Below are 23,820 nucleotides of genomic sequence, written 5' to 3' on the forward strand. Positions count from 1 at the left end.
TTATTTCTGACTTTTATACTGTATAGTTAAAGAATTACCATAAAGTTTCCAGTCGAAATGTGAAATTAACAATATTAGTCATTTCAAGTTTTCAAGGCAACGCACGGGCTCACATCCTAGTGAAAATAAAAACACTTAAATTTGGGGCATTCTCAAAAATACCCCATTTTCCATGTCTATTTTTAAAAATACCCTTCAATGTTGATCATTTTTAAAACTACCCCTCTTTATGTATAAAATGACCAAATTACCCTTTCTTTGAATGACAACAAGAATGTACAGTCACAAAAAAAAAAAAAAAAAATCCCGGCAAAAATTATTTTTTTCCGCCAAAATCAAATTTTTCTGTCAAAAATTATATTTTTCCGCCAAAAATTCTTTTTCCCGCCAAAATTTTTGAAATTTATATCTTTTATAAACCTTGTAAACTCTTTTAAAAATCTTGTAAAATCGTTTACAGTGTGTTTAAAAACCTTTTAAAAACCTTATAAAAACCTTGTAAAAGTGGTTACAAGGTGTTTAAAAACCTTGTAAACGCTTTTAAGAACTTTGTAATTTTAAAAACATTGTAAACACTTTTAAGAACTTTGTAATTTTCAAAACCTTGTAAACGCTTTTAAAAACTTTGTAAAAGCGTTTACAAGGTGTTTAAAAACCTTATAAAAACCTTTTCATTTTTTTTAAAACCTTCTAAAAACCTTGTAAAAGCGTTTAAAAGGTGTTGAAAAAACCTTTTAAAAACCTTGTAAACGGTTTTAAAAACTTTGTAATTTTAGAAACCTTTTGAACGCTTTTAAAAACTTTGTAAAAGCGTTTACAAGGTGTTTAAAAACATTTTGAAAACCTTTTAAAAACCTTATAAAAACCTTTTTAAAAACATTTTGAAAACCTTGTAAAAACCTTGTAAAAGCGTTTAAAAGATGTTTAAAATTTTTAAATTTTTGGCGGAAATTTTTGTTTATCTTTTTATTGAATAAAATATTTTTCATCTAAGGGTAAAATGATCATTAAATTAAAGGATGGTAAAAATAAAAATGGCCAAAAATGAGGAATTTTTGAAAAAGTATATATCAAAAAGGGTATTTTTAACAAATTCTCTTTATATTTTTTGGATATTAATTTGTTTGTTTTATTAATATAGATATTTTCTTTCAATAAAAAGACCGAATATTAAACTTCCAAATAAAAAATTAGATAAAATATTTAGATGTTTATTTTTATTTAATACCCTTATCTAGTTTTTATTTGGATGTTTTATATTTGATCTTTTCCCATCAAAAGAAAAAAACCTATACTAATTAAAACCCAAAAAATTTAAATGTTATTATGAAATTTGTTTTGAAAATGTGAGTATGAAAATAACAATATTTATATTTTTGGATATTAATTCTTACGTTTTAATTAATATAGGTATTTTTCTTCTACCGGAAAGAAATCAAGTCTTTAAACCAAACGACAACCTTGTGGGAGGAGAATTGCTAGATTTCCATAAATGCCCATCTTCATCGTTTTCTTCTTTATTACAGAACCGCTTTTGTAATTTTCAGTTCTGTAAGAAAAAGTATCTATTTTTCTTGGAAGGAACAGAGAAATGGTTTCCGACTCGGACCTCGTGACCCAGCTCCGAAAAATTCTCCGTGGCTCCGACCTAGAAACAACGACTCCGGCTAGCGTCCGCCGTCAGCTGGAGGCGTATTTCGGCGTCGAATTAACCGATAAAAAAGCTTTCGTCAGGGAACAAATCGATGCTTTTCTTGAAAGCGATGCTTTGTTAGAAAGCAAACCCGAGAATTACAAGGAAGAGGAAGTAGATGAAGATGAAGACTGTAATGGCGATCAAAATTATGAAGAAGGAAGTGATAGCAATGACGAGAAGACCGAACGGTAACAATTTTTGAAACTAGTTATTATGGATTTATTGCATTCTTCTGATTGTTTTAGAAGAGAGTTGTGAGATTAGTGTGCTGTTTCTTGTAATTGGTTTTTAGATGAAAGATATCAAAATTTGTGATTCTTGTTGTTTTTTTGTTATGTATTAGACCGGTAGAGGCTAAGAAACGTCGAGGTGGGTTTAACAAAATATGTCAGCTTTCTCCACAACTAGACAAGTTTCTAGGAACTTCTCAATTGGCTCGAACAGAGGTATTGTATTCTGTTTCTTGATAATTTCGTTTTCCCTTTGATGGCTTAGTTGGGAGAGAAGCTTATGTTATGAGTACATTGTTATTTTCATATATAAGGTTGTGAAGAAAATTTGGGCATATATTCGAGACCACGATTTACAAGATCCAAAGAATAGGCGAAATATATTATGTGACGAGGCGCTTCATTCGTTATTTCGTGTAAAGGCGATTGATATGTTTCAGATGAACAAGGCATTGGCTAAGCATATCTGGCCACTAAATGATGGAGATGGTATTTTGCTTGCTGTCTCACTAGCTTTTTATGTGACATCTTGAAGAAGATTATGTTGTTGTTTATACTTCTTCTTGTGAATGGTTTTATCTTTATAAGGGAGTGTTAAGGATGTGAAAGAGGAAGATGAAGGCGAGACATCAGGGGAAAAAGATGAGAAAGAGGAGCAAAACGAAGAAGCGGTAGAGAATAATGAAGAAGAAAGTGGAGAAGAGGAAGGTCGTAGTTTACGAAAACGCAAACGCAAGAAAAGAAAGTTAGTTAGTTCTTTGTTTCTCTCAAATTTTGTGTGTTTGTCTGGTTATATATAGAGCTTAGAGCCAAAAGAAACTAAGCCCTCGCTCTCTATTGAATTAGACCAGCCAAGTCCGAGGAGAAACCGAAGAAAAAAGGAGGCGGCTTTACCAAAGTTTGCAGTCTTTCACCAGAACTTCAGGCATTTTCTGGAACCTCTCAGTTAGCTAGAACAGAGGTACATATATGACTGACCTTTAGTGAATTACAAAGCTTCTGGATGTGGTATTCCATCTGCTGAATGAATGGTTTTTATTTCAGGTTGTGAAAATGCTTTGGAAATACATAAAGGAGAACAATTTGCAAGATCCATCTGATAAACGCACAATAATATGCGACGAATCATTACGGTCTTTGTTTCCTGTCGAGTCTATCAATATGTTTCAAATGAACAAACAATTAGCCAAGCACATTTGGCCTCTAGTACAGGAGGATGAAGGTATGTGATGATTGAAAAGTGTTCTTTTTCATATTTCTTGTTTCTTGAAGTAGTCATCTCTCTTTAGTATCCCTGAGACATGTGTTTATGTGCATACAATTTCCTTTTCGGAACTGTGGCTTAAAAAGTCTTCAATGTTTGTGTTGGTATAGGTTGAAATTTTTTTGTTACCTTTTCTCTGATTAGTCTTGTGCTTTCATGAGTCATTTGTTCAACTATATCGCCTCTATGGCTTTTGATAGAAATTTTTTGTCTCTCTTTGTTTAGCAGCAACAACTAATGATCCAGAGAAGGGAAAGCAGAAAATGGATATGAAGATAGAAGAAGGTATGGACATTTTCTTAATCTATTCATGTTATCTAGTCAAGGCGAAAACTAAATCATCTACCTTTTTCAACTATATATAGATAATGATGAAGCGAATGAAGAAATGGCTACTTCATCAATAATCAAGACTGAACAATGATTCTATGAGAAGCTGAAAGAAGTCTTTGATGTTGTTTTGTTCAAAGGCGTCTTGGTCTCAAAGCTTCTATAGATAACCACCACTTCATCAAGACCGAACAATGGGCCAATTTTGGTAAGTATTTTCATATAGGCGAGCCCAGATTCAACTGATGTTAAGTAAGCATTTGTTCACTCTTGGTATATATAGTGACAAAACTAGACCTAACCAGAGCTAATTTGGTTTCTTTGACTAAAAGTTCTTAATCAGACTTTAAAACTAATGCAATGAAGAAAAATTTATGTGATAACATGTTTCAACTTTGCTACCAAAATTTGCATAGTAACATTACATTTCAACCTAGCTACCATAATTTTCTGAAATAGTACAATGATGCTATAGAGAAACAGAATGTGGTCATTGTATTAAATACCATAATGTGGCATTTTCTGTATTCTTTCACTCAAAACTTGAATTCAAAAAAATCTCCTAACACAGTTATCTTTTACCACAAAAAGTAAACCTTCCTCTGTTTTTACAATCTTGACAAGTAATGCTATTGAGAAAAGAGTTAGGTCATGGCTCATGATCTTAAACGCCACAAGTTGTTTGTTTGTGTCATAAACGTAGAACCTTAAAAGTAAAAAAAAAAAAAACTCTGATACAATTTGCATGCATATGATGACACATCAACAAATTTCTCTTTCTTTATATCTTGTCAAGATTCATGCATTTATGTTGAGATGATATGTCTTGGGGACCAAGTGTAAATATGAAACCTAAAACGATTCAACTCATTATTTCCATTTTTGTGTTAGATGCTAATTACTAAACTTTACTATTTTGGTGCTACTATTGAAATATTAATACAACTCATTATTCAAGTTTACTTACTCCGTAAAATTTACCATCATGCGGCCGCCTTACACTCTGGTATCGTCTGCAATGCGGCTGATACGACCGTCCATCCGCCGTCTAACTTCTATTGCATACCCTGACTCTGAGTTCATGTCGTATATGAACAATAAGGCTAAGTCCATCAATAAAGCGCTAGACGATTTCGTTCCTCTTTGTAACAATTCAGTTCCTCTTTGGGAGCCAGTACTCGAGGTTCGCAAAGCTATGAGGTATACGCTTCTCTCAGGTGGCAAACGACTAAGGCCAATGCTCTGTTTGGTCGCTTGCGAGCTCGTAGGTGGCCAAGGGTCAACCGCGATGCCTTCTGCCTGTGCGGTTGAGATGATTCACGCGTCGTCGCTCATCCTAGATGACCTTCCTTGTATGGATGACGACAGCCTCCGCCGTGGAAAGCCAACCAACCATAAATTCTTTGGCGAGAAAACAGCAATCTTGGCCGCTAATTCTCTCATGTCTTTGGCCGTCAAGCAGACATCAGCATCAACCTCCTTGGGGGTGCCTTCAGAGAGGGTTCTTTGGGCCGTTGAGGAGATGGCGAGAGCTGTTGGGATGGCGGGACTCGTGGCGGGTCAAGCGGCGGATTTGGCTGGAGGAAGTATGAGTTTTGAGAATAAAGATGATGAATTGAGACATCTTGAGTTGATACATATTCATAAAACCGCGGTTTTGGTTGAAGCTGCGGCTGTTGTGGGAGGTATAATGGGAGGTGGGTCTGATGAAGCGATTGAGAGGCTTAGGAGATACGCGAGGTGCGTTGGACTGATGTATCAGGTTGTGGATGATGTGCTCGATGAGACCAAGTCGTCCGAGGAGCTTGGGAAAACTGCCGGAAAAGATTTGATTACCGGGAAGCTGACTTATCCAAAGCTGATGGGTGTGGAGAATGCGAGAGAATATGCAAAGAGGTTGAACAGAGAAGCGCAGGAACATCTTCAGGGGTTTAATTCAGACAGAGTGGTTCCTTTGGTGTGTCTCGCTGATTACATTGTCAAGAGACAAAACTGACCATTGCCCCCAAAGCGTCATGACAAATCAATGAAAAGCTTCGAAGTGTATGAAAGTACAAAACAGAGAAACTTGTTTTTTTTTAATGAGACAACTTAATGCAATGAAGAAAAATGTGATTTGGTAACATGTTCCAACTTAGCTAACCAAAATTTGCATAAATATTACAATGATTCTATAGCGAAAGAGAGTTTTGGTATTTATATCAAAACACTGCAATATGTTGTGTTCTAGACTCAAAACTTGAAGTCAAAAACTCTGACACAATTGTCATCCCCACAAGAAGTTAACCTTAGCAAGCTCTGATTAGACTCGCACTTCTCAGTTGGTTTCCAAACTAAGCGATTCACAGCCGAGACATGACACATGAACGTTTCGAGGCGCAGAGCAAGAGCTGCTGTTGCAGTTGTACCTTCCTCTGTTTCAATAATCTTTATGGTCCAAAGCTCTATCAGTCCGCTTTCCATCCCAACTGCCACACAGCCGCTCTTCTCCTTGCGGTCTAATCCCGTCCAAGCCACAGCTGTAACACTGCTCCCAAACTGAGGCAACGCAAGAATCTGTTTGATGCGACCGTCACTCTCGATGGACCAGATTTTCACAGTCTTGTCTCTTGATGAAGTTGCAAATTGGTGGCCAAATGGGTTCCATGAACATGCCCATATGATCCTCTTGTGTGCTTCAACCTTTGCCATGAGTTTGTGACTAACCTCGCCATTGTCTGAACAAGAAGGAAAAAAACAGACAAGATATAGATGTTCAACATGTAGACACTTCTGAATGTTTTGAGCAAATCTGCTATTGAACTGTGAAGTTGAAACCGCTTGAGTTACCTGTCCTTTGGATCGAGAAAACGGAGAAGTGACGATCTCTTGAGACAGACAAAAGCATAGTGTCATCATAAGAGAACTCCAAGTGTGTCACCGTCAAGCTGTGAGATTGCAAACGACCAACAGCTTTCCATGTCCCAACCTCCCATAGCCATATCTCTGCCATGGATGCAGATTGAGCCTGAAGAATTTTGTGGTTCATTTATAAAAAATAGTTCAGTGAGGTAATCCTGCACAGTTAGATCTAAAATCCAAATCAAGGAGATTGAAGAAGTGTGAAAAAATTCTGAAAACTGCACTAGCTTACCTTACACGATGAAGCAACAAGGTTTCCCTTGTGGTCACCGCAGAGAGAAAAGAGTTCATTACCATGACCATAGAGTTTATGAGATTCTGGCCATAAAGTATGAAAAGCAAGCTGATCTTCGATTGGAGGCTCTTTCAACTCCGCTGGAGCTGCCTCTGGAACTGTCTCAAATGTATCTAGACCTTCTCCTCCGCCATTTCTCTCCAGCGGTTCACTAGAAGCTGCAATAAGAAATCAATATGTATCTTACGATTGCTTTTGGTAAAAAGCTTGAAAAAATGGTGTTGAATCAATCAATCACTTACAGTGTAAGTAGATAGGTTTCTGTGATAATCCAAGAGCAGACATATTGGCTCCAAGAACCTGCACATCTGCTTGTAAATCCTCAGGGAAGCTTCCTTCTCCACCCGCACAAGTGTGGTTCAGAGTCTTCAAGAAGGACAGAGGAGCCTCAAATACTCTCACAACTTTCTCCTCTGCCCCACTAACAAAACGGTGGTTGCCTTTACCTTGAACCATAGCCACACAGTTAATATCATGTCCGTGAACCTGAGGACGAGCCAGTTCATGCCAATGCTCATCCTCTACTTCATTCTTTTCATCATTCTTCCATGATGAGAACACACGAGTGGTCTGCAAAAGCACAAATTTTGAGAATGAAATGTACGAAAAGTCTCTTTTTTGCAATATGATATAATGAATCAATTTAACATTCTCAACCATAAACCCTGACCTGATCATGACTCACGGATAGCAAGTACTCGCCGGTTCTAGCCCATGTAACATCAGTCACGGCAGCAAAGTGACCCGAAGGAACTTTCTGCATCTGCCAATTCTCAGACTCTTTACTGCTACTGACATTTCTCCAGAGATGAAAAGATCCGCCATATCCATGAGCCAGAATCGACAGACCATTTGGGCACCAATGGCCACCGTAGAAACCAAGAGCACAGTGACTTAGCTCTCCAACACATACAACGTTCACCCACACACCCGTGTTCTTCTCAGGTCGCCATATCATCATCGTTTTGTCCATTGAAGCTGATAAAATGCTCAGCGGTTGGTGGTTAACTAACCTCCCATCAATGGAACTGATAACTGGAGGTTCCCATTCCACAGAATAGACCCAATCTTCATGTCCAATGAGAACAGATTCGACAGAAATCTGATATGTGGATGTCCCTGAGACAAAAACTGGGCCTTCAATGTAAGAAGCTAGAGTGATTTCTCTTTGCCACGAGCCAACATCACCAACTAACACGAGTTTCCAGATCCGAATGACTTTGTCCTGGGAAGAACTCACAAGCATAATATAATCTGTGGTTTCTTCTGTTATGTGTAACGGTAATGAGAAGTCCAAACTCCGAATCCAGTCCGTGTGGCCTTTAAGCTCACAAACAGAAGTAAACTGAAAAAGGATGAAACCAAAAAACTCTCACAACTGTTTTCTTTTTTTGAGAATATATTGCCAGAAAAGTGAATCGGTAAGCACCTTTCCTGTTCTTTCTCCACAGTAAAGTTTGATTTTATTGTCCAATCCACCCAACGCGAGAGCAAATCGACCAGGATTTTGAGGCAATTCCGCTAATGCAAGCGTTACAATTGCTTTAGTGTCAACACAGATGGAGTCCAGACACACCACTTTACATTCCTCTGCAACAGATAACACAGAGACCAAAAAAGAATTCGATTTAGATACTGCTTAGAAGACATGCTTGACTTCGTTTAACTGGTAATATACTGCAGGAGCGTTAATGCTTACCACTAGACTGAGCCGGAAAAGAAACATCCCAGAGATTCACAACTCCATCAGAAGAAGCAGAAGCAAACATTGCATCGTTTTCAGAAACCATATAAGCGGTGATGCAAGTTACACCTTTCTTATGAGATAGTGGTAGTTGTAGTACATGTCTCCACTGTTGCTAAACAAATCAGAAAACATACTAGGGATCAGAGCGAATACAAAATCTGTAGAGAAACTCAGATCAGATTGAGGGAATTTTACATTGTTATGAAGAGTAGATAGTTCCCAGAGGATGATGATACCATCTGAATCACCGGAGAGCAGATAATGCCGGTCCAAATTCTTGGCTGCCAACAATCACAGAACGTTAACCATCTAATGTTTTCTCTTAAAATCCAAAAGTTGTAGAAAAGTATAACCTTTCACAGCAACTAAACCACCAAACCGTTGATACAGACTATTAATAGAAATTTGAATGCCTATGTCTTCTCAATTATCTAATAATGATAGCTATAACTCACAAATTGTTCAGTCTAAGTTCTCTTATCTGATAGAACATCAAAAAAACTCTTCCTTTGCAATGCAATACCTATGGTACGATTCAACATACTAAGAACCCTAAATCAAGAACAAAAAAAGTTCCTCGTACACCAGAAGAAGCAAAAGGAAGTACCTTTAAAAGCAAACTTGGAACTGGGCAACCAATGGGTGCAATTCACAGCAGCTTTATGACCTGGAAGCGTAGTAAGAATCTGAGCAGTCTGCACAAAAACATCAAAACAAGTTAAAGAAAAAATCATATCTTGCTTTTGAAAGAATAAAAAAGGAGGATTTTGATCGTAGAAAGAAACAGACCTTAGGGCAGAAAACAGCAACAGCGTTTTGGGCACCAAAGGAGACGAGACCAGAAGCCCCCCAAGAGACGTTATTGACGACTCTGTTGCATCCTGCTCCTATGAACACTCTCTTCGCTTCGACTTTGGTGTTTTCTGACATCTTTTTATCAAGAGGAGACGTTTTGATTGAAGATAAGTAGGAATTACGAAGTTTCTCTTCTTCGTTCCTGCTGGTCGTAACCAGTTAATATCTAGCCGCCGCCGCCGGGAAATCTCGCCGGGAATCTGTAATGCTCAAAGTATCAGGGAAAAGCGGAGCACGACAAACGAAAGTTAGGAAAGAGGGAGCACTAAATGGGCCGACATGTTTTATTGGAACAATTGGGCCCAAATTATCCTATTGATTTATGTTTTAAGGTCTGATTTAATTTCCAAATCTGATTATAAATTCACTGAATAAACTTGATTATCTAACAGAGAAAGGAAACAAGCATATGACAAGTTGGGCCAACATAATTTTGGACTTAATTCAATAGTAGAATAAGATAATCATTTTTTAAAATCTTTTGTAAACGATTTCACCTGCGGTACACCGCAAAACTAAATATACATTATTGTATTTTAAATAATAATTTTTAATTTATTTAATTTTCAAATTCTCAATTAATTAACTTTTGTCTAATTAATTTAGAATTTTGTTTAGAATTTTTTTCTTCTTCTTACGTTTTATAAAGTTTATAACTTAATTACAATAAATTTGTTATTAGATAGAATATAAAATTCTAGATTTGTTTTGTTCTATAAAATTAAAAAGAGGTATATACCTATATAGTATGTTAGTATATATTTTTTGTGTATTTAGTTTTATTTTTATTTTGGAATATTAAGAATGTGTTATAGTATGTGTAATATTTTGTAGTTCATATACTAAATAATTTATAAGTTAATTTTCAAAACTATGATTACAAATATATAGTATAGATGAGATAAACTAATATTTTTAGTGTTGATTCTATAGTACAAACCCGTCATGCTAGGCGGATCAGGCAACATGTTCAAAGATTTTTAATCCGCAAAAACTCATCATACAAGACCCGTGAAAGTAAAAATTAGTTTTAAATACGTTGAGATCAATACGTTGAGATCAAAAATCTCGGCCACGGATCCTCCTCCAAGATCGAAAATCAATTTGTTTATTGATTAGACCGATTGTTTAGGAAATTTGTCTATGGGAAAAATATTGTTTTGTAAAATCGGAAACTTAATATTAATTAAATTAATTATAAACTTAATACATAATGTTAAAAAAAAAATTCCGATTGTTTTGGAAATTATTTAGGATGAAAAATCTTGTTTTCAAAAATAGAAACTTAATATTAATTAATTAAATGAAAAATAAATTAATAATTAATGTCAATGTCATGCTTGTAAATAGGTATGAATTTCAGAATTTATTTCAGAAATGTCTCCAAAATTGTATATATAGATAGATAGTCTCATAAATATTATAAATTAATAATTATATAAAAATATAAAAATATATGTATAGATATACACACTCATTTTTGTTAAAGTTCATTTCTAATAATTTTTACTTTATTGAAAACTTCTAATGTTCTCTTCAAGACATGATAAATTGTTATTGTCCTTGTAAATGATTAAAACAAATATTAGTTTTATCAAGGACATGAAATTGTTTGGGGCGCAAAAAAAGTTGAACAATGTTGTAATTCACTGGAAGCTGAAGCAAAAGCATTATTATTAGCTCTACAACAATCATTGCAACAAGGATATAATTCGGTAATTTTTGAGGGTGGCAACGAATCTTTATGTAAACTGATCGATGGTACCTTAAAGAATGATTATCTGTCGAATCTATGGCAGGATATAGAGTTTTGGGCATCAAAAATTCAGGTCGATCTGTTTTAAATTTATAAAACGTGACCAAAACCATGTAGCCCATACTTTAGCGAAATTTGGTTGTAGAGATCAAGAGTCCTATATTGAGTCTGTAATGGTACCAAAATGGTTACATGAACCCCTTTGTAATGACATGTTATAAACCAATAAAAGTCTTCTCTGAGTTAAAAAAAAAAAAAAATAACAAACAAATATTAATTATAACTTATAACGATTAAATTTATTTTTTAAATATTTTTTGAACGATTACCAAATTAAGAAAAAAAATTCTATTATCGGTAAATCAATACCTCTATCAGTTAATAAATTTTCACGATACCACATTATTAATTCAAAGAAGTTTTACTGTACTAGCACAAAAATTTGAATTAATAGAATAAGTGAAAGCTTCTTCCAACTTCACCTATATGTGACACTCTTCAAAGATGACCACACATGATCCTGCGGGAGCTCATAGTTATTCTTTCAAATATCTCGTATACATGAAGTTTTATATTACCATGTCGGATCAGAAAATTTATGTTTGAAATATGCCTATGTGACTAAGTGACTTATATGTAACGAGTTATTCATCAATTCCGCTGCATATTTCGTTTTATTTAAACTCTATTTTAAGCAAATCAAGGCCAGATGAAAGTCACTACAAAAAAAATTATTAGTTTTGTCAACGAACGTATGAAATCTGAAAAGAGTAAGTATACTTTCTAAAATTTCGTATGAAACGCTCAAAGCTATGGTATCATCCAATATTTAAGAGAAATCTGCAAAGATATACTTCAGTCAGAAGAGGTACAATTTCATAAACGATATGTTCGTCGAAAGTATTTAATGATCAAAATTATATTCTTATCTTTTAGAATACATCATGGTTAGTAAAAAAATTCGATTGGAAAAGAAAACAAGAGAAAGGCTCAGAGATGCGACATGGATATTCGAGATCAAGGCCAATATGTCCATTGTTGGAGTTATGTCATGTATGACATGGTAAAAAATATTCTAGGAAATTGTATGGTTGGGAAGACAAATGCATATACCTTGTACTTATTGTATACAAGGTATCCTTGTCGAATTGATTCGAATGAGTATATAATGGACCTCTCAAAAATCTTGGTGAAAATGAGGTGGTCATCATTGTTATGAGTGTGATATGGTAAGTGGTATGATGGCTTATATTCAGAAAGATGCATTAATAAAATAAAAAATGGGACATGAAACCATCTCCAACGCTTAAGTTGTAAACAAGTTTTTAGCATTATTTTAACTATAAAAAGCACAAATTCTTAAGCTAAGAACTTTGTTAAGATTGAAGAAAATATATGTAGGGATAGACGCCTTTTTTTAAAAGAAGAGGAAATTAAATGGCAAATCATTGAGGAGGCATTAGTTTGTTGTATCGCATCACATCCAATTGGTGCTAAATTGTTGGGGTTTGATGATTGGTTTGAGAATGACTTTTATCACATACCTTGAACAAAAGGAAACTAAGTTACTAGAGCTACACGGCGTATTAATGATTGATTGTTTAGAAGTTAAAGGCAAACCGGTTGTTCTCTCGAAAACTAGTAGTGGAAAGAATGTTGGTATGAAAGGTTATGAATGGTACATCATTGTCTTTGTAGAAGTGATGTCAATGATAGCCGGTAAGAAAACAAAAATAAAGAAAATAGCGGTCCTTGTAATTGTCACGTCAAGCCACAATTCATGCTCTTTGAATTTTACTCTAACGACATGGGCTACAAAGAACCAAGGTTTGACAAAGAGGATAGGAAAAAAAAATAAGTGAACAAATAATCGAAACTCGTATTAATTTATTTTATTGAAATATTCCTTTTAATTAACTATGATTTAATCTTTGGTACATCGTGTGGTAAAATTTAATTTATTGTTTTATGTATGTTTAAATTTTTAAAAAGTATGTTTTTGTTTTTTGAACGTTTATTATAAGTAACATAGTTGAAAGTTATAAATATCATTGATAGGTTGTTGTATTTTTTTTAATAATTTTAATGCTATACAATTATTTCCTAACCAAAAAATGTTATACAATTATTTATCGTATAAGATGTATTATTGTATGTTGTGGTTTTGTCATATTTTCAATCTCTAAATCGTTAGTTAGTTTATAATATGTTAGTCCTCTTATCTTATACTCGAATTTGTAGATTCCATATATTGAAGAAAATTTAGTTATTCTACATGTAATCAAAATATTAGATTGGTAATCTATGATTTAAGTATTTAACTATAATACCTTTTCAAGAATTATTAATTTTCTAGAACATGGTTAATTTACGTATCAATATCCAAAAAAAAAAAAGATTGATTACAGAGCCTAGATTTTAAATTTCACTAACCTGATTTCTTTTATGATCCAGTGCAATTTTGGTTTTACAGGAACAGAACAAGTCTTGGGTGGAAGATAATAGTTTATGGCTCCATGAGTCCTGAGTGCATGTTAGGCTTTTGCAAATCAATAATTTTTTCTTAATGTATTTTTCCTCTTTACTTTAAGAGAACCAATACTTGGAGTCCACTTTGACTTTGGGTTTGCAGTATGTCTTAGAAGAACTTAATGTAGTATCTCTTACGGTCTTATCCCATGCAATCATACTCTCAAGTATGCGTCTCTAAAAGCAGAATCAGATTTCAAGTTGGTTAATTAAGTTTTCTTTCTGCGTTTTGTTTTCAACCCTTGTGCTTAAAGCCTTTCCAAAGGAAAAGCAGAATACATTTTGACTTGTTCATTCCTTTAGTGTATTAGGAAAACGACTTGGAAAGTCAATGGGGCTTGTTGCAAAGGAAGTTAAAGAAATGTCTTAGGAAAGTCAATGGGGCTTGTTGCAAAGGAAGTTAAAGAAATGTCTTAGGAAAGTCAATGGGGCTTGTTGCAAAGGAAGTTAAAGAAATGTCTTAGCAAGATATATGAAGCTACTATTTCTGTACACTCTCTGGGCTTATATTGGGCCTGTTTATTTCCCAACACAAACTGAAATGGGTGTTGACTTAAAGATAAAATGACATAAATCAAATTGTTGAATGAGAATATTTGTGTGTGTTTTTGCTTCTAAAAAGAGCAATAAAATTTTGAAATGGCAAGAGTAGGAAGGAAACGAAAAGAATAGTGTGGCAGGAAACATAATGATGGGAATGGAATCATACAAAAAGTCATGCCGATACCAATAAGGCATTTGTTGTTGTTGTTGTCACGTGAAAGATTCTTATAGAGAGAATAGTAATCGTTATATTTTGGTATTATTCCATTTTTTTCACATAGCTCTTTCGACAAAAAAATCCAAATGTATACGTATTGTAGTTACTACGATATTACAGTAATACAATATGAAAACTACTGGAACATTTTTATTGGTTAAAACAAAAAAGGGTGAACAAAAGAATTCATCCGTAGAAGTAAACCCAAATATTGCTCCTACAGTATATAACATTTTTTATTAAAGATATATAATTAAAATTTATCACTTAACAAAATTATGTAGTATTTGTCTAAACTATAGGGGAACATCAAAATCATTAAAAAAATCTCGAAATTAATTTACTGACGAACATATCAAAAGGGTAAAAGTAAACATTTGAATTAAAATAATATTAATATTTAATGTATTAAATGATAATATATAAATTTAAAATAATATATCACACATTTTTATGGCAAAAGAAAATGATTTGATACGAATTAAATTACAAGATTAAAACTGTAAAAATATGTTTAGTGTACTGAAGTTAGATGTCTATGTAGAAAATAACATGTTATAAAAAGTTAACCGTGCGTTATGTTATGTAACAAATAAATGAAACGACAAAATCATACAAAATAGTCAGAATCAATTATGTTCTGTGAACAATGAAATATGTTTAGGTATGATTTTAAAATACCACGTTTTTCTATCGCAGAAAAACGTATAGCAATTTTTAAAAAATATATCAAGGATGGATTCAACTTATTAATTCAAATAAGAGTAAATACTATCACTAATTTGATAAGAATAGTGTTTTGTCATCTACATCAAGAATTTAGTTTGACCATATACGAAACATAAGTGGCCTACGAATGAAAATATTAATTTCTAAGCGAATTAAGTATAATCCTAAATAAATAAAAAAGGAGAATACAAATTAAGTAGATAGATTCTTTGACCGCGACTATCAGACAAAACCAGTGGAGATGAGAGAAATCGATGTGGATCCAACGCAATTTGGTCCATACTATACTTCAAATATTTGAGAGACTGGTTTATATATCATGACATCGAATTCGATACAAGTGTAGCATATGTTTAGACTTTAGACCATTGGTTTATGCCCAAGATTCTTTATTATATGGGTAAATGTCACGAAAACCCACTTTTGGTGTGAGTTCTGTCACAAAAACCCACTTTCCACTCATGGTATATTTTTTCAAGTTTTTTGTTTATGTGTCCACTTTCCTTTTACATTTTTGCCCTTACTAACAACTTACCTCTCTTTCTCTCCTTCTTTTCTCTCTTTTTCTCTTTTTTTTGTTGTTAACACTTTAACAAAGTAAAATATATTTATTTGTTATCATAAAACAAATTTTCTATTTATTTATATAAAATATGTTATGATTATATATTTTCTACATTTTAAGATACATATTGCTATATTTTTTATGAATTTTTAGATTATACAGTATCCATCAGTCGTTGAACATTTGTTCAATTATAAGTGGATAATCAATTGCAGTATTGTTAATAGATAGTTACTTGTGTTTATTCATACAAAATATACATACATAAATTTGGTTAGATCTTTATCCATAACATATTATCCTTAACACAACATAGACCAAATAAGTACAAAACCCTTTAATTCTAAATTTTAAATCCTAGAACATAAACCCTTGAACCTAAAACCAAAACTATTCACTTTAAAAAAAAAAAACAAAGTTTAGTGGATAGAAAAATTGTGGATAGGTCTCCATAGATTTACAAAGCATATCTAGACATTAAGATGAAGAATAGCAGTTGAATGGTGGCTATGGATGTGATCATGTGGATATTTTTTTGTGGATACCAATGTAGACAGACCAAAGAATCATCATACAACATCCACACAATTAAATCCATAGACACCATGAGCTCCTTGCTTCATATTTTGTGTTGGTCCAGAAACATATACACTCATAAGTGGTTAATAAACAAAATAAAAATTAACAACATTGATTTATTTAGAACATTGAATATCAATCATGTGGATTAGTAGTTATGGATACTTATCTTATAATATCTCGCTCATTCTTTACATGAGCAGAAATTTGTCCAAGATAAATTAGCCACATAGATCAATCATGTTTAGGGTTTAGGGTTTAGGGTTTAGGGTTTAGAAGTCATGTCCAAGATCAATCATGTTTTTGTACTATTTTTCAGCTAGAAGTAGGTATATTAGAACTTAGAAGTGTCACTAGAAGCATACTACACAATAAACATGGTCATTATTAATCTCAAAGCCTATCCCCCAAATTCTGACCACGTGGACAAGCAATCCAGATGAAATTTATTGACAAGTTTGTTGCATGTTCAAACATCACCATAGTTTAGGGTTTAGACTTTAGATGGTATATAGATTCAATGTCTATGTTTTGAGTTCAAGTTGTATTGTCTAAGGTTCAAGGTGTAGGATTTAGGGGTTAAGGTTAAAAGTTTAGGTTTAGGTATGTGGATGATGTGTCTATATTTTTAATTCATGGTTTAGGATTTAGGGTTCAAGTGTATGGTTTAGGGTTTAGGATTTAAGATTTAGGGTATAAGGTTTACGTTTTTGGGCTTATATGGATTTAGTGTCTATGTGGTGTTAGGATTTAATATTTAGGGTATAAGGTTAACTTTTTTTTGTTTGTCAACAACTAAAGTTACTAAACTTAAAATTTAGTATGTTTATCACCAACTAAAGTTACTAAACTTAAAATTTAGTAATGAAAATGAAAAATAAATGTTAAAGAAAAAAAATATTAGAAAAGAAAGAGAAAAGTTAGAGAGAGAGATGAAAAGGAAAAAAAAGTAGAAAGAGAAAGTTACTAACCTTCTTGTTAAATTTGGATAGCATTCAGCTTCGAGCTTTCAACTATACTTTGGAAATTGAAACCCTAAACCCTAAACCCTAAACATGATTGATCTATGTGGCTAATTTATCTTGGACAAATTTCTGCTCATGTAAAGAATGAGCAAGATATTATAAGATAAGTATCCATAACTACTAATCCACATGATTGATATTCAATGTTCTAAATAAATCAATGTTGTTAATTTTTATTTTGTTTATTAACCACTTATGAGTGTATATGTTTCTGGACCAACACAAAATATGAAGCAAGGAGCTCATGGTGTCTATGGATTTAATTGTGTGGATGTTGTATGATGATTCTTTGGTCTGTCTACATTGGTATCCACAAAAAAATATCCACATGATCACATCCATAGCCACCATTCAACTGTTATTCTTCAGCTTAATGTCTAGATATGCTTTGTAAATCCATGGAGACCTATCTACAGTTTTTCTATCCACTAAACTTTGTTTTTTTTTTAAAGTGAATAGTTTTGGTTTTAGGTTCAAGGGTTTATGTTCTAGGATTTAAAATTTAGAATTAAAGGGTTTTGTACTTATTTGGTCTATGTTGTGTTATGGATAATATGCTATGGATAAAGATCTAACCAAATTTATGTATGTATATTTTGTATGAATAAACACAAGTAATTATCTATTAACAATACTGCAATTGATTATCCACTTATAATTGAACAAATGTTCAACGAGTGATGAATACTGTATAATCTAAAAATTCATAAAAAATATAGCAATATGTATCTTAAAATGTAGAAAATATATAATCATAACATATTTTATATAAATAAATAGAAAATTTGTTTTATGATAACAAATAAATATATTTTACTTTGTTAAAGTGTTAACAACAAAAAAAAAGAGAAAAGAATGAGAGAAAGAGAGATAAGTTGTTAGTAAGGGCAAAAATGTAAAAGGAAAGCGGACACATAAGCAAAAAACTTGGGAAAATATACCATAAGTGGAAAGTGGGTTTTTGTGACAATACTTTAGGAGAAAGTGGTTGTGGGTGTCATTTGCCCTTATTATATCTATGAGAAAAGGGAAAACGAGAATCTAACACAAGCTTAAAAATATATAAAATTGGATAGAGAAATTCGATTGGCCTTTCCAAAATATTTGTCCCGCGTTCGTAAATTCGAAGAATATATATTGGGACACATTTTTCAACAAAAAAATGTATCTCATGTTGGTTGGTTTGTCAGAGAAAACTTATTCTCTGCACATGACATGATGACAAGGTGAGTCAAAATATACCTAATTTATGTTCATTATTCTAATGGCCAGAAGAAGAAAAAAAGCATCACTATCGAATTAGAATAGTAAAATTCACACAAGATTTGACAATATAAGATGCTTTCATATTAATTACCTTAGTTACCAAGAAATTACTTGCTATTGATAAAATGATTACCTTATAATCTTACACTCATTTTATATGGATGGACACGTATTGTGAATAGGTTGGATAAAAGAAGCATTTGCAAAAGTTATTCTTTGGCACAAAAACTTCAACTTCACAAAAGCTCGAAATGAGAAAGTAGAAAAGAAAAAAAAGAAAAAAAAAAACATTTCTTTGTGCCGCTAATCCCATGGTTTTAGTATCTTTGACTTTGAAATTATGCTTTTAACCGACAACAATACACACCTCTTCTTTTTTTTCCCCAAAAATAATAACCCCATTATTGATATTTTGTTGGACCAACGATTTTATTACGAAAAAGAGAAGAGAGGTGAGGGTAATAACTAGTGGGCTATTCAAATCTAATGTTGCTGAGTTATTAGTAATCACCAACAAGAAAATAAGTCATGATATTGGTTCAAAAACATAAATGAAAATTTAACTGCATTTAAACGATTGTATTTATTTACCTTATTATGTAGAACAACTAATTTTAGGTAGTCTGGTCGCCCATACCTCAGATCAAAATGCTAATATACCAATAGCTAGTAGCTGAAACAAATTACATTATTAGTAGTAATAATTTTCAAGGTTAAAAAATTTGTTTCAGCTAGTAATAATTATGATTGAGGATCCATCAATAAGCCATGCGCCATGGCGCACTAAGGCGCGCGCCTTTCAGATCTGTGACGCTCCAGTAATAGATTTTTTACATGTGGTTTTAGCCTTCAATCTCCATTCATATATAGTGTTTTATTAAAGAGAATTAGGAATTTTACATCTTTAATTGTGGAAACTATCGTAGATTAAAAGTTCAATTTAAATAAACTGAAGAATTGATTTGGTTAAATAAACAAATTATAACACATGGTTTAACTTTCAAGCCAGTTTAGACTACAAAATCTCTTAAACTGATTCATGTTTTAACTAGCTCGGTTTGTAAAATGGTTTATCCTATTGTATCTAGTCGTCCTCTTCCTAAAACCCCTAAAATCACAAAATTTATGTTGCAAGTTTTGAAAAGTTTTCGCATAACATAAGATGCGATCGCCATGATTGCCTCGCGCATCAACGAGGCTCACACATGGCGCGCGCATCATAGATCTCGCCACGCATCTAAGTTTTGTTGCCCTTTTCTTAGAGCCTCACTGCGCCACACGCAATTGCACGCCACATGTGCGCTTTTTAAAACCAAGGTTTTAATAGTAATAATTTCTAAGGTTAAAAGATTTTTAGGAACATATTTATTACAACAAATAACCTATGTATTTATCTATCATCAAACTTTAAACTGCCAAGATTTTTATTTGCACACATAAAATGTGATGGTCCAACATGAAATGCAATAGAAAGTGATGTTTGAAATAACGTTAACACAAAATGGTTTGGACACACACCAAAAGAAAGAAAAACATATATATATATATATATATTTATTAAAAAATGACTACATCCATTTTTTAATGTATCCATATATATAAATCTGAAGTAACTTATTTTGTAATCCATGGAGACAACAATTATGAAAGAAAAAAAAAAATCACAGCCGTTAAAATCAAATTTTACCAATTAAATTCTATATATACTATTCCTATCGTAAACTAGTATCTCAAAATAATTATCCAAGCTAGATTATTTAAGACGAAAAAGGTTTTAAAACTCACTTTTTTTGTTCAAAGTTTTAGAAATGGTGTGTGAATGGTAAAAAAAAATCAGATTTTAAAACAACTAATTTTTTTTAAAATGGAGTGTGAATGGTAAAAAATATCAGATTTTAAAATAACTAACTTTAAAAAAAATGGAGTGTAAATGGTAAAAAGTATATATATTTTAAAAATGGAGCTTAAAAGTACTATTGAAGCAAGATAATTTGAAGATGAAAACAGGTTTTAAACCCACTTTTTTTTTTTTTTTTGTGCAAGTTTTAAACCCACTAATTTCAAAAAATGGAGTGTGAATGGTAAAAAAGTAAATATATATATATTATTTAAATGGAGGAGCTTAAAAAGCATTGAAACAAATCACGAGTTTGGTATGAGTAAAAAAGGAATGAGTCTAACTCGCGAGTAAGCAAAGCTGTAAAAAACTCAAAACAAAAGGCGAGAGTGTGGGTGAAATAAGAATCTGAGAGATACGCGACGAAACGAAGAGTTTTGTGATATCTAGAAAACAAAAAAAGAGAGATACCCTACAAAGGCCATAACACAGAATCTTCTAGCTTTCTTCTTCCTTCCTTCAATCAATCTTCTCTCTCTCTCTAGCAAAAGATTCTCACCCAACATGCTTCTCTTTCTATATAATCGCTTCACATAGATCTCATCTCAGGTTGTTTCTTTCTTCTCACACTCTCCTTCCTTCCATGTTCTCTACCTTGCTTGCTTACTCTGTTGTTTTTGATCAAAGAGAGTTGATTTTGAGATCATGAAGAGAGAGTTCTGGTAAAGTTTGAGTTTTTAAGATCGAGAAATTTTTTAAAAATGGGTTCTTTAGGGGATGAGCTGAGTTTGGGATCGATCTGTGGTTCTCGGAGAGGAGTTATCATGAATGTTGTGGCGGTTGAGGACGAACATGTTAAGAAGCTTGAAGAAGAGAAGAGAAAGATCGAAAGCTCTCAACTTGAGCTTCCTCTGTCTTTGCAGCTTTTAAACGATGGTTCGTTTTTTTGTTGATCTCTCTGTTTCCTCTGTTTTTAATTAAAGCTTCCGAATTTTGAGAATTGGGTTTGCTAAAATTTGGTTTTTCATTTTGTTTGCAGCGATTTTGTATCTCAAGGAAGAGAATAAGAGATGTTCAGAGATGAATGCTCAACCATTGTTGAAAGATTTCATCTCTCTTGATAAACCTATGAGCGAAGAGATTGATATGCAATTGCTGAAGAGGGATGAACTAATAAGGGAGAAGAAGTTTCAGCAATGGAGAGCTAATGATGATCACATCTCAGACACTAAGACCAAGAACAAGCTAGGGGTTCAGGTAATTAAAATCCTGTAATTGAGATAGAACACAAAAGTATATGTTTTTAAGATGAATCAAAGACAAAGGACTGAGTTTTGCCATTGTGTTTTCGTTTTGATCTAATTTGTTGCAGAGAAATGGGGAGAAATCTTCTATGTTGTTGGTTCCAAAAGTAGAAACTGGTTTAGGCCTCGGTTTAACTTCGAGTTCGATCAGAAGAAAAGGCATTGTTGCCTCCTCTCGTGGCTTTACTTCTAACTCTATGCCACAACCACCGCCACCACCACCACAACAACCAGCATTTCTTCAACAGCAAGCTTTGCGGAAGCAAAGAAGGTGCTGGACTCCTGAGTTGCATCGTCGTTTTGTTGATGCATTGCAACAGCTCGGTGGACCGGGAGGTAAAAGGAGAACAAATCATATTCTTGCGTTCTTAAGTTTGGTTAACTTAATACAGAATGTGGTTTAATCTCTTTCTGTTTTGTGTTAAATAACAGTGGCAACTCCTAAACAAATCAGAGAGCATATGCAAGAAGAAGGCTTAACCAATGATGAAGTGAAGAGTCATTTACAGGTAACTAAAAAAAAAAAAGTTGACATCTTTGAATTCATTCAATGACTGTTAGTTACAAGTAACAAACCTTTCTGTTCTTTAGAAATACCGGTTACACATCAGGAAGCCTAATTCAAATGCAGAGAAACAATCAGCAGTTGTTCTAGGGTTTAACTTGTGGAATTCATCATCACAAGAGGAAGAAGAAACAGTTAAAGGAGGAGAATCATCAAAGATAAGCAACTCGCAATCAGATTCTCCTCAAGGTCCTTTGCAGCTGCCATCTACAACAACTACAACTGGTGGAGATAGTAGCATGGAAGATGTAGAAGATGCTAAGTCTGAGAGCTTTCAGATGGAGAGACTGAGGTCACCATAAATATATGTCCGTTTTTGCAAGAAACCAAACTCTTGAGATCCCGGTTTTGTTTTATTTTTGGGGTTCATTACTAATTTCTATTAGTAGTGAATGAGAACAATAATTATAGAAAGGTTAAAGATATATATAGAGAAGAAAAAAAAAAGAGCAATATAGAGAGAGTGAGGATATAGTTCAAATTATTTGCAGGGATTATTATTATTAGCCTTGTTTGGTGTACGGCTTTTTTTTGGTTGGGGTGTTTAATTGAGGCATTATTATCCAAGTTTAATTACGTTTGCTTCATCATTTTTGAAAAGAAAAAAAAGGAGAATATGAATTATTGTTAAATGTTTAGTCTTCTGGATTTGGAACAGAGACATCAGCATGTGTTTGGTCATTTATTCGGATTCATATTAAGATGCTTTGAAATTTATGGTCTTTCAACGCTCACCTAATCATGCGGTCGTTCGTTCAATGGACTATAAACGTCTTAGCTTTGACCGACAGATAAGTAGTACGTACTATTTACATATTTAAGTGATTATATCTTGTATAATTTATTTTCAACGTCTTGAGAGATATGTAAAGTTTGAAAGTTTCTTTGTAATTGTTAATTTCATCTATATAATTTAAGGTCTTTTCAACAAATGGGAATAAACCTCCTAAATAAGAACCGAATTCTTCTTACTTTTACTATTTTTTTATTTATTTTTAATCACAGTTATGCTAAGAGTTCCTTCTAAAATCTCCCGATAAAGATGCTCTTGCATTTGGGTAAAGTAGAATAGTAGATATGCTTCATGTTAACCAGCTGCTCCACCTCATCTCCCAGTCCAATTCATTTCGAATCTTTCAGTTTTCGAGTATTTCGAATTCTTATTATGTCATAATTAATTTAGAATCATGGCTTTCTTTAAACTCAAGAAACTGGTTACCGTACGTTTCCACATTTGAAAATTCTTGGCCGGTACATTCTCGTGAGTATCATCAGTTCATCATGAACAAGGCAATATATATAACCGATCAAAGTGCATGAACAAATTAAGATCCTAATTAAGGTTGTAAGACATAAAGTCTCCGAGTTTAGCATGTTGTAATTTGTGTTAAGTGGTCACAGAAATCCAGGGACTCGCAAGTCTAAGTATTGTTGTTTGCTCTCTTAAAATTTTGGGAACCATTTTGAATGTGGATTTCAAATCCACAAGAAAACAGATTATGACATCGTTAAAACAGTGAAAGGGGGAGTAACAGAGTGGGGTTCCAGACTTCCAATTTCGGAGATAGGCATGATCCAAGCAGCTTT

The 23,820-nt window shown here is 33.2% G+C and overlaps 4 protein-coding genes across 9 annotated transcripts; 3 read left to right on the plus strand and 1 right to left on the minus strand.

The window, feature by feature from the left end:
• The first annotated feature begins 1,426 nt into the window (after positions 1-1,426).
• LOC104777865 (uncharacterized) lies at positions 1,427-3,903 on the plus strand. 4 transcript variants are annotated; one of them, XM_019243903.2, is made up of 8 exons: positions 1,427-1,884; positions 2,040-2,142; positions 2,241-2,415; positions 2,515-2,671; positions 2,773-2,887; positions 2,971-3,148; positions 3,419-3,475; positions 3,556-3,903. In XM_019243903.2, the coding sequence occupies exons 1-8, from the start codon at positions 1,592-1,594 to the stop codon at positions 3,612-3,614; spliced, it is 1,137 nt and encodes a 378-aa protein (XP_019099448.2). In that variant the 5' UTR covers positions 1,427-1,591; the 3' UTR covers positions 3,615-3,903. The 4 variants fall into 4 exon arrangements, 2 of the variants coding, with proteins under 2 accessions (XP_019099448.2, XP_010500494.2); XR_015594473.1 differs by having other exon boundaries at positions 1,438-1,884; positions 2,778-2,887; positions 3,416-3,475; XR_015594474.1 differs by having other exon boundaries at positions 1,438-1,884; positions 2,778-2,887.
• Positions 3,904-3,998: 95 nt separating this feature from the next.
• Positions 3,999-5,643, plus strand: LOC104777866 (geranylgeranyl pyrophosphate synthase 6, mitochondrial). The gene has a single exon (XM_010502193.3). It carries the CDS (start codon positions 4,506-4,508, stop codon positions 5,514-5,516), a length of 1,011 nt encoding a protein of 336 aa, XP_010500495.2. The 5' UTR covers positions 3,999-4,505; the 3' UTR covers positions 5,517-5,643.
• Positions 5,451-9,604, minus strand: LOC104777867 (elongator complex protein 2). Of its 2 annotated transcripts, none has more exons than XM_087506847.1 (10): positions 9,253-9,604; positions 9,071-9,158; positions 8,659-8,744; positions 8,416-8,575; positions 8,146-8,306; positions 7,387-8,061; positions 6,959-7,286; positions 6,654-6,874; positions 6,350-6,527; positions 5,451-6,237 (listed from the first exon to the last, which is right to left on the minus strand). In XM_087506847.1, the coding sequence occupies exons 1-10, from the start codon at positions 9,391-9,393 to the stop codon at positions 5,753-5,755; spliced, it is 2,523 nt and encodes an 840-aa protein (XP_087362973.1). In that variant the 5' UTR covers positions 9,394-9,604; the 3' UTR covers positions 5,451-5,752. The 2 variants fall into 2 exon arrangements, with proteins under 2 accessions (XP_087362973.1, XP_087362974.1); XM_087506848.1 differs by having other exon boundaries at positions 8,416-8,569; positions 9,253-9,597.
• Positions 9,605-20,658: 11,054 nt separating this feature from the next.
• On the plus strand, positions 20,659-22,865 carry LOC104777868 (transcription factor HHO6). Of its 2 annotated transcripts, none has more exons than XM_010502197.3 (5): positions 20,659-21,300; positions 21,404-21,621; positions 21,737-22,004; positions 22,101-22,177; positions 22,260-22,865. In XM_010502197.3, the coding sequence occupies exons 1-5, from the start codon at positions 21,126-21,128 to the stop codon at positions 22,533-22,535; spliced, it is 1,014 nt and encodes a 337-aa protein (XP_010500499.2). In that variant the 5' UTR covers positions 20,659-21,125; the 3' UTR covers positions 22,536-22,865. The 2 variants fall into 2 exon arrangements, with proteins under 2 accessions (XP_010500499.2, XP_087362982.1); XM_087506856.1 differs by having other exon boundaries at positions 20,738-21,300; positions 22,300-22,865.
• The last annotated feature ends 955 nt before the right edge of the window (positions 22,866-23,820 follow it).

Source organism: Camelina sativa, chromosome 3 (genome assembly GCF_030686135.1).
Source record: "Camelina sativa cultivar CO46 ecotype springtype chromosome 3, ASM3068613v1".
NCBI lineage: Eukaryota > Viridiplantae > Streptophyta > Magnoliopsida > Brassicales > Brassicaceae > Camelina > Camelina sativa.

Bases quoted from the DNA above. Each gene is read 5' to 3' on its own strand.
- LOC104777867 (XM_087506847.1), bottom strand. From the start codon at position 9,393: ATGTCAGAAAACACCAAAGTCGAAGCGAAGAGAGTGTTCATAGGAGCA. The intron at 8,062-8,145 runs GTGCTTACCGAT...ATCCTTTTTCAG, and splicing joins GTGGAGAAAGAACAGGAAAG to TTTACTTCTGTTTGTGAGCT. The intron at 6,875-6,958 runs GTAAGTGATTGA...TTCTTATTGCAG, and splicing joins GAAACCTATCTACTTACACT to CTTCTAGTGAACCGCTGGAG.
- LOC104777866 (XM_010502193.3), top strand. From the start codon at position 4,506: ATGCGGCCGCCTTACACTCTGGTATCGTCTGCAATGCGGCTGATACGA.
- LOC104777865 (XM_010502192.3), top strand. From the start codon at position 1,592: ATGGTTTCCGACTCGGACCTCGTGACCCAGCTCCGAAAAATTCTCCGT. The intron at 2,143-2,240 runs GTATTGTATTCT...TTCATATATAAG, and splicing joins CTCAATTGGCTCGAACAGAG to GTTGTGAAGAAAATTTGGGC. The intron at 2,416-2,514 runs GTATTTTGCTTG...TATCTTTATAAG, and splicing joins GCCACTAAATGATGGAGATG to GGAGTGTTAAGGATGTGAAA.
- LOC104777868 (XM_010502197.3), top strand. From the start codon at position 21,126: ATGGGTTCTTTAGGGGATGAGCTGAGTTTGGGATCGATCTGTGGTTCT. The intron at 22,005-22,100 runs GTAAAAGGAGAA...GTTAAATAACAG, and splicing joins ACAGCTCGGTGGACCGGGAG to TGGCAACTCCTAAACAAATC. The intron at 22,178-22,259 runs GTAACTAAAAAA...TCTGTTCTTTAG, and splicing joins AAGTGAAGAGTCATTTACAG to AAATACCGGTTACACATCAG.